At 38.8% G+C, this 8,964-nt stretch overlaps 1 protein-coding gene across 1 annotated transcript in view; it reads right to left on the bottom strand.

Moving 5' to 3' along the window:
- The window catches only part of LOC109304106 (ATP-binding cassette sub-family G member 2-like), a 49,944-nt gene extending 41,111 nt beyond the window's left edge, over nucleotides 1-8,833 (bottom strand). The window contains exons 1-2 of the mRNA XM_019526612.1: nucleotides 8,604-8,833; nucleotides 1,097-1,320 (exon numbers count right to left, since the gene is read on the bottom strand). Coding sequence (XP_019382157.1) covers nucleotides 1,097-1,302 — 206 coding nt within the window. The 5' untranslated portion in view covers nucleotides 1,303-1,320; nucleotides 8,604-8,833. The remainder of the gene's footprint in view (nucleotides 1-1,096; nucleotides 1,321-8,603) is intronic.
- Between the last annotated feature and the right edge of the window lie 131 nt (nucleotides 8,834-8,964).

Below are 8,964 nucleotides of genomic sequence, written 5' to 3'. Positions count from 1 at the left end.
TGGGGCTGGGGCTGGGGCTGGGGCTGGAGCAGGGGCTGCCCAGCCAGGGCTGGGGTGGGTGTGGGATGGAAGCTTGGCTCATCTGAGAGGGCACAGTGGGAAAGCATGTGCCCCCATGCCTTCCCAGATGAGTAGCGGGAGCAGCATCAGGAGCAGCCAGACGAGCACTGGATGATCCATGCACAACAATGGGAGCCACCCACCCGTCCCTTCCCACACCCCCTCGACAAGCCACGCCTCTGTCCCGTGCCCACCCCAGCCCCAGGCTGCAGCTGCAGCCCACCCTGCACCACGCAGATCTGGGGGACACCCTCCCTCACCCCCTGGATGAGCCACTTATGGGTCTGTCCCACACCCCTCTCCACCCCAGCTGGTCACCTGCCCCAGCTAGAGCCCCATTCCCTCCCTCCCCACAGGCGCCTTGATCTGCCCCATCCCTCCACCTCCTCATCCCCTCGATGTTCCCTTCCACCACACCAGACTTACCACCTGGATGCAGCTTTTCAAGCTGAAGAGCTGCATATCGGAAATCAGATTGGTATCAGCCAATAATGCTTCCATAAAAATCAGCTATTAGGATCAGCCCCAAAAATCTCTATCAGTGCATCCCTAACACCTATACCTGAAAACTTCCACTGATAGACTTTCTCCAAACTCCCTAGGTAATGTGTTCCAAAATTTATCCAGTTTAACTTAATACCTCCCCTACTGCAATTTAAGGCGATTGTTTCTTTGTCCCACCACTTGTGGAGACAAAACATTTTGTTGTTTACATTTTTTTTAACAACTATTTTGGTATTTGAAGACTCTTATCATATCCTCCTTTTTTCTCTCAATTAAATAATCCTTATTCTGCCAGCCCTTCTTCATAGATGCTAGCAATCTGGAAATCAGGCCTGTCTCTTAAGTTACTAAATATGGACTTGAGAGTTTAATTTCACACAACTATATTTTAGAAATGCCCACTGAATTCTGCATGTTATTATTGCTTTGTTCTTCATGGCTTGGTGACTTCTCTGGGTGATATTAAAAACCTTGCTATTGAGAGGAAATAAAATGTACATATGCTCTACTACAGAGAAGTTGAAATACCTACTTGATATCTCTCAAAATTTCTTTATTGATTGTTTTGCGGCAACAAACAAATCCACTCTTCACCTTCACTCTGTAGCAGATGTTGTGAAAGGTCACAGTGGTTCCTCCACTGACTGATGGGTCTTGAGAAGATTGTTTTCTGTTAGGGATGCCATTTATACTTGAGTCTGACATCATGATACTGATGTGTGACTGATTTTCTGTCATTTTGTAAGGGTTCCACCTCTGTAAACGTAAAAGTTAATTAAACTGGTATACATGTTCATAGAGCAGAGGTATCCTTTTAGCAAATTTACTGCATAAATACTCTCCAGCAACCTGGATTACTCAGAAAGCACCTTGCTCAACACTTTCATTAAGAGCCCTTCTGCAGTTTTCTACTTGTCCTTTAAACAGAAGCTTATAAAATAAGAAAATCCACATATGGAGAACACACTACATTTAAAAAAATTACACTGAAAAAACATTAAGATGTAAAATCAGGCAATTAATAGTAAAGAGATGGTCAAATGAAGGGTTTTTATGTAATCTTAATCCAGCCACTCTGTACATATGCCATACAATATAATTTTCAGTTACATATGCTATTTTTTCCAGAGAACTACAGCTTAATTTAATACACAGATTTAATAGTTCTTACCAAATGAACACGTATTCAATATTTCATAGTATCCTCATTGTTAAATATGTGACCCCAGGGAGTACTTATTGAGCACATTCAGATCCTTCACTGACTACAGAATTATTGTTCTCATACGACTTTTTGCGCAGAGCTCATCACAGGATATTAGTGCATTACAAACATTAATGAATTTGTCTTCACAGGATCCCTTTGAGTGAGATACAGTTACTTTTATTTTACATATTGGGAACTGAATCATGGAGATTAAAGCCCACATTGGTAAAAAGAGTTAATTAAGTTTGAGTGGCCAATGTGGGAAGCATGCAGATTTGAATTTCCAGCATCTTTCAACCTTTTCTCTGTAATAGTAAAAGCTAGAAACAGTGTTTTTCTAGAAGACTGAGTATTTCACGTAGTCACATCACTTCAGGACCTGGGAGTTCAGGAAAATATACCAACATTGAACGTACGTTAACATCAAGAGATGCCATTATTGAAAATTGCTTTTGCTTAGTAGTTAAATCCTTTTTCCCACTGAATTAATTTGATGCCTGGTATAAAATGGCATTCATTTTCTCCAGGTCATAAATGAATGAAATAATAGACTCATGTTAAATATAAATATATAATGCAAATTTAAATATTCACTTTTGCTAAGAAGCAGGCCCAGTAAGTCTGCTTACAATATATTCTAGTTTTCCTTCTTTAATCAAGTGTTTAGCATAAGCTCAACCTACCCCTGTTGTTGCAAAGGTTCCTGATTAATTGTACAAAGTGCAAAAAGGCTTTGTTCAAGGAAGTGAGACAGAACCTGCCACAAGTTATGCATACATGAAGTAGGTCTATGATTAAGACTTCTCCCATGAGAAATACAGTAATTAGAAGGGAATAATTATTGCTACCAGAGGCCAGAATCTCAAGTTTACAACAGCACAAGTGGTTAACTTGGTACCCAGGGTAAGCACGAGACACCAAATGGCAGCCCAAATTTTGCTTGACTGTAGCAGCCATCAAGGGATCATTCCACAGCTGAGACTAGCACACACACAATGGCTTCCTAGTCTCCTGATATACTCCTGGAGCATTCCCTACCATGTCCTGCAATAGCACAGGGTTAACCCCTGGTCCTCAGGCAGATCTGGCCTGCGGAGCCATGTCATCTAGTCCAGGGGGCCCCGACAGGTCTGAAAATTTGGCAGCCATGGACCAGTGGCAGAGTTAATTGCAGCTCCTCAGATACCAAATCTCCAGACTTGTGGAAAGCCCGGGGGTGGATAGTGTGGCCCTGCACATTAGATTAGGTGCCAGGGGGCCTAGTCTGGGCACGTGGGGTCAGTAAGAAGCATGATCTGGGCAGTAGGGTGCTGATTTGGTGCTGATGCGAGGCAGGATCCAGAGGGTGACTCTTTTCAGGATATGGCCCATGGGGCGAAAGGCTGAGCACCACTAGGATAGGAAAATGTCTTTCTGCCATTGCAGTCTCATAGACGGGGGTAGTACACAAGGCCTGGTTCTATCTGAGTTGCTTTAAAGCATAAAGGAGTCGTAATGCAACACAGAGTCTGCCCCCAGATTTGTTCTGCTCTTGTTTCATTATGGACAGCTGTGGCATCCTCCCTTTAAGGCTGAAATTACAAAGTGTATGCTTACTGTAACCCTTCTGCAATCAAAGGACACTTTCAGAGTAGTAGACCTAAATTTAGACCATTCCCTCCATCATGTTCCACATCTATCTACTCTGTTCTTATAAGGAAGTAGGGACATGTCCAGGGTTTGAAATACAGGGTGGCTGGGTGGGGAGGGGGCTGAGCCCTCCCATAAGAGATGAGAGCCCCTGGCCTGCCCCACACCTTTCTAAGCAGCTCAGGCGGTGGCAGTGGTGACAACAGCAGCAGCCCCTTCCAGGTTCCAGCTGCCACCACGGCAAACCCCTCAGAGTCCAAGTTTAATGTGTACCCTGGATGTGTCCTTTGTGCCAAGCGAAGAGAGAGGCTTATTTTTTTAATCAGTGGATTCCCATAGATAGCTTATTCTTGGGGCTGTTAACAGTTCATGTTAAACATAACTTCCTCTGAATTCCACAAAAAAACATTTGTTGCTGCTTTCCAGGGAACCAATGGACAAAGTGTATTGTGTGTATGACCTCTCAAAACTACCGTTTAAACCAATGGCCTGCCTGTAGATGATGATAAACCCAGGGGGTTGCCTATTAGAGATAAGCCACACATTTGCACTGCTGAAGTTTTGATAGCACACTGGATGCTTTGTAATTTTTACTGAAAACAGACAGAAAATTCAGCTTGCTTTAAGTTTTATCCAAAGAGCTCTGGGTTTGCCATGATCTGTCGGTTCAGACTTCTACATAATTGTGAACGTATTTATATTTCTCTTGGGTCACATTTTGAAGATGAAGACATATTCTCCATGTCTGTAGTGTTCTTGAGACAACAAAAAAGGTTTTAAAAAACTGAAGGTATTATTGTTTATCATACAGTGTTTTGAAACTGCATATGGTTACAAAGCACTGGTCATCAGGAAAAGAAAAACATGGAAAACAACTGGAAATGCTTTTAAGACCAGTGCACTCAGGTTACATCTCCTACCGTTACAAGACAACTAACCCAGCTCCCACCATTCAGGAATTCCTTTATGTAAAAGTAACCCCCAACTGTCCTGTTCGGGATGGATTTTCTCCCCTAGTATTGCAAGTCTCATGAAATAGAGCCCAAATTAAATCTGTCCTTTCAATATAAAATTGACTTTTCTGCACCTATTTTACTCTAATTGACATCAAGAAATCTTACAGGTGTTATATTTAAACAATACTGGCATGGGGACACTAGCAGGTAGATGTGTTTTAGTGAGATTATTCCAGTATTCAGGCAAAATTACTCCTTAAAAAAATCAAAGAAAACAAATTATGAACCATTTCCAGGAACTGAGGAACCAATGCCCCAGTAAAACAAGCATGCAACAAAAATTCCTCTCCAACAGAGTAAAAAAGGACACACATTCTTCAGTGAACAATGCACATGCTTTAAAATCACATGAACATTTACATTTGTGCTTGACACATGACTGTTGCCCCAAAAGACATCTCTAACTTTATGACTACCATTGCATTTAGAAATAAAGGTATGGGTAAAATTTCACGCATGTAAGAGGGCCTTTACACACTAAAAATATGGCACCAAATAGAGCTTGGGAGTATCTCCCAGAAAGTTATAGTTGCCTAGGACACTAAGTATATCCTGTGATATTTTACAATTTTAGTCCCCAGCTAATATTCTCTTTCATTAATTTTTCAGGTTCAACCAGAACCAATTTCTGAATAAAATGTATTCAAAATAGAATCATGACAGAATAATCTCTCTAATTTTTAATTTAATTTATCTTAGAGTAGATTAAATTGTGTGTGAATTCATAAAGCATGTAGTGAAATATGCAAGTCTGAAAAACCTGAAGACTGTTGCATTTATGCACGCAACAGGCACAATGTGATAGCAGGAGAACACCTTCCCTCACTCCTTCCAGTTCCAGGGAAGCCTTCACTAGGGATATGAGCAGCTCATTTTCCAGGGCCATTTAGACACTGATCTCTCTGCGAAGACAGCCAGCAAAGCTGGAGTCAGTCCCATTTAAAAAGATGCTTTGGTAAAGAGATATCCACTAGCAACTAGAATGAAAAAATGTAGGCAAAAAAAAACACAACATCCTGAATGTGCAGGACTTGCTGATAGAAAATGATATTTTCCAGTCAGAAACTGGAAAAATTCAATCTGGATTCACTGAGAGAGAGTACACAAAGGTTGTTGCAAAGCTGTTCCTGTTAAGTCACTTTTCAGAGTAAAGCTACACAAACTTTAAATACAGGCTGAAATTATGCTATTGGGGTAGATATTCATATTCTCTCCACACCAAATCCTATTGAACGTTTCAAATTTGATGAAATATTTTTGGGGTTTTTGATTTAAAAAAAAAAGAGAGAAGAAGTTGTTGTAAACAAAATCTACTTCGTGTTTGAATTTAATGCTCAAAATATTACTTTGCTATTACAGGCAATATATCTTGCAATTTAAAATGTGTTATCCATATTTCTTAGACAAATTTGTTCATCTCTAATATAGTACTAGAAAGGATGAGACAGTAACAGGAGTAAAATAATTTGTACATATGGTGGGTGGGCTTTTCATTTCCATTTATTTAAAGGACTTTTTTTCTATCACTGAGGTAGATATGCAGTAACAGACGACCTATTTAATACTTTACTCAGTAATGGAGAGATTTTAATGAAAAATATTTCATATAGAAGGCTATGCATGCAGGCATTTGCTTTGAGAAAATAACAGTGCTTAGAAACAGGGTTTATGGCTGTTAATAATTTCCTAAGAGTAGAAGGTTAGTGTCAGATAATTTAAGGTCTGTTTAAATAGTTCTTTCTTGGATAAATCTCCCATAAAGCAAAGAAACAGGAAAGAAAAACCTAAATCAAAATTGAAATATGTATTCACAATAAAATTCCAGAAAGAAATTTCAGGGATTCACAAAGAAGTCTCTATAGCTATTCTTCCTCCTCAAAACTACAATAATATAAGGTGCAACATCATAATTTAAAAAACATGACAAATTATAAGTGGATAATCAAAACTCAATAGGAACATTTTTGGATCAAGGGACAGTTTAATGTAAGTAGTATCTATATTGTGTATCCTAGAGAAAATTAAAGGCAAAAACAGTCCGCCTTCGAAGTAAACAAAAGTATCTGTTGAGGACATTTACATTAAGCAGCTAACTATTTTTATTCATGTGGTGTACTCCTGTGAGAATCAGAGATATGGATGTTTAATTTACTTTAGACTCAGTGGAAGTTTTGTGTGTGAAGTGCTGACCACATGATAGATAATTCTGCATGTTTTCTACCACACTGTAAAATTGAACTTTTAGTCCTCTGCTTCTTTCATTACATTGTTATACTACTACCTAATCAAATTTATTCATTACAGACATCCACAAATTAAATTGTTATTGTCAAGGTTCTCAATTGGATCCTTTCTAAATGGAAGCTAAGTGGTTAAAATCTTGCTCAAAATATTAATTTTTCAGGTTGGGAAACAACATAACTTTTTCTGTAAACATGTCATCTCCTAACTGAGAAATAAAAACATCCCCCTTAAAGGAATCATCAAACCTTTCTACTCATTACTGGCTTGATTGAAATAACATTTTCAAACCCCAAAGAGGAAAATATTCTACATATGTAAGAATGGAGAATAGAGGCAGGGAGTGTTGTAGTTGTAACAATCCAGGAAATGTATGAGAGGCAAGGGCTTTTGGGGGATTTTTTTAATGTTATTTTTTATTGGAATAACTGTATAGTTGGGAGAGAACAGCTGTACAGTTGGGAGACATTGAACAGGTTTTCAGGCACAAAGTGCCCTTTTCCAGATCTCCATGTATTTCCTGGTGCATCATGCTTACAACATGCTCCTTTCAAGCACCCTGTACCCTAAAGATTGTCAAACTTCTCTCCCAACTATACAGTTGCTCTAATTAAAGATACCACAAAAAGTATTGCCTCTCAAGAACAGAGGCAATTTCCCCATGCATTCTGTTCTAACTACTAAAGTCTAAAGTTCTGATCACTTCTTGTACACAGTAGTGTAGATCTGGAACCATTTAACAGGAATCAGTAAAGGTGCATTGGTTTAAAATTCACATGAGTAACAAATGGTAGTAGCAGAACTCAGATTTTTTAGTAATTTAATTTTTCCCCACTTGCCTTAAGATACTTTATATTACCAAAGAGGTTATGTACACTTTTTTTTTTTTTTTTTAGCAATTTTCCTCCAGAAAGCTACTGGGACAAAACTGCATTTTTTGCCCCTCAACCAAGTATATCAGGTGCTAAAATTTAAGTGAGAATATAACATTTTAGAGCCCAAAACAACTCTCATTGTATTTTTTCTGAAGGAAGCTGATGAAGATCTTTAAAAAGGATCCTACTTTTCAATATATTGAAACCTGCCAGGGCTGATTAGATAAACAATTACTTCTTGTATTTACAGTGAGTACAAAGATTAACTAGTACAATCTATCAAATGACATATGCAGTTAAAATACGTTATAGCTGTACATTTTAGATTTTATATAAGTAGAAATACATAAATCTTATAACTATATATGAACTTTTATATAATGATTTTTTCCATAATTAGACATGTGCCTATATCTACATGTATTCAGGCAACTGGTATACAGCATGTGTGGATGCATATACAGAAACAATCTCTTCATAAAAGTTTGGGAGAAATTAAAATCTGTTGGGTAAATAAGGGGGAGGGGATCCAGAGTGTTAAAGAGTGAGTCTTGTAACCAAGCTTCAGAGAAAAAGGGTATTCCATCTGAAATGAGCTTGGATCAATAGGGTTTTGTGTGTATGTTACATATGATGTGCTTGCATGCACATGCACGCGTGCACACATACACATTTACATAATGTAGTAGTTTCCCATTAGATATTCTAACTGTTGAGCTCTGTTATCATGTCTTAAATGCATTTTCTCCCTCAATTGGTAAAACACATTGTTAATGAATTTCTTTAGCAAACTTCCTTTCCAAAAGGACTTTGCAAAATTCTTTTCAAAGGGACTTTGCAAAATTAAAAAATGCCTGTTAACATCAGGGGATTCCTGGCGAATCACAAAATCATTTTTTTTCTTGCTGCTTTAGAAATAATTTGTTTCTGGGTGGCAGACTAGTAATTTCAGTATTGTTTTTCTCACTTCCCTTTAAAGGGAAGGAAGCAAGTAACTAAATTAAACAGTTTGATGGAACTGTGGTGGGGGGGGTTAAAATTTGGCAGAAATTCCCATCTTTACTGACTTACCTGGAGATCTTGGTCAGAGGCAGAAGTGAAGTGCAGGGAGGACAGAAGACTGCTGGAAGCAAAGCAGAAGCTAGAGGAAGAGTTGTAAGAGAGCAGTATATGCAGCAGTAGTCCCAACCTCCTGTGCAGTCAGCCTACAGGAAAGTGCAGTGACCGTGGTGTCTCACAATGCTTTCTGCACTTCAAAAACTAATCCACAGGGAGCTTAGGCGTTAGCCCTTCCTTTCCCTGTCAGTCCTCACAGGGCAGAGGTATATAAAGCTCCTCAGTTTATTGTTTCCCAGCTGTGTGTGTCACAGATAAACTCAAACTCAAATCTATCACCAGCAGGAGTTCTGCAAAAAAAAAAAAAAAGCATGCC

Source organism: Gavialis gangeticus, unplaced genomic scaffold (genome assembly GCF_001723915.1).
Source record: "Gavialis gangeticus isolate Ggan-Ray unplaced genomic scaffold, GavGan_comp1, whole genome shotgun sequence".
Lineage (NCBI taxonomy): Eukaryota > Metazoa > Chordata > Crocodylia > Gavialidae > Gavialis > Gavialis gangeticus.
This window is presented reverse-complemented; position numbering and strand designations above follow the sequence as displayed.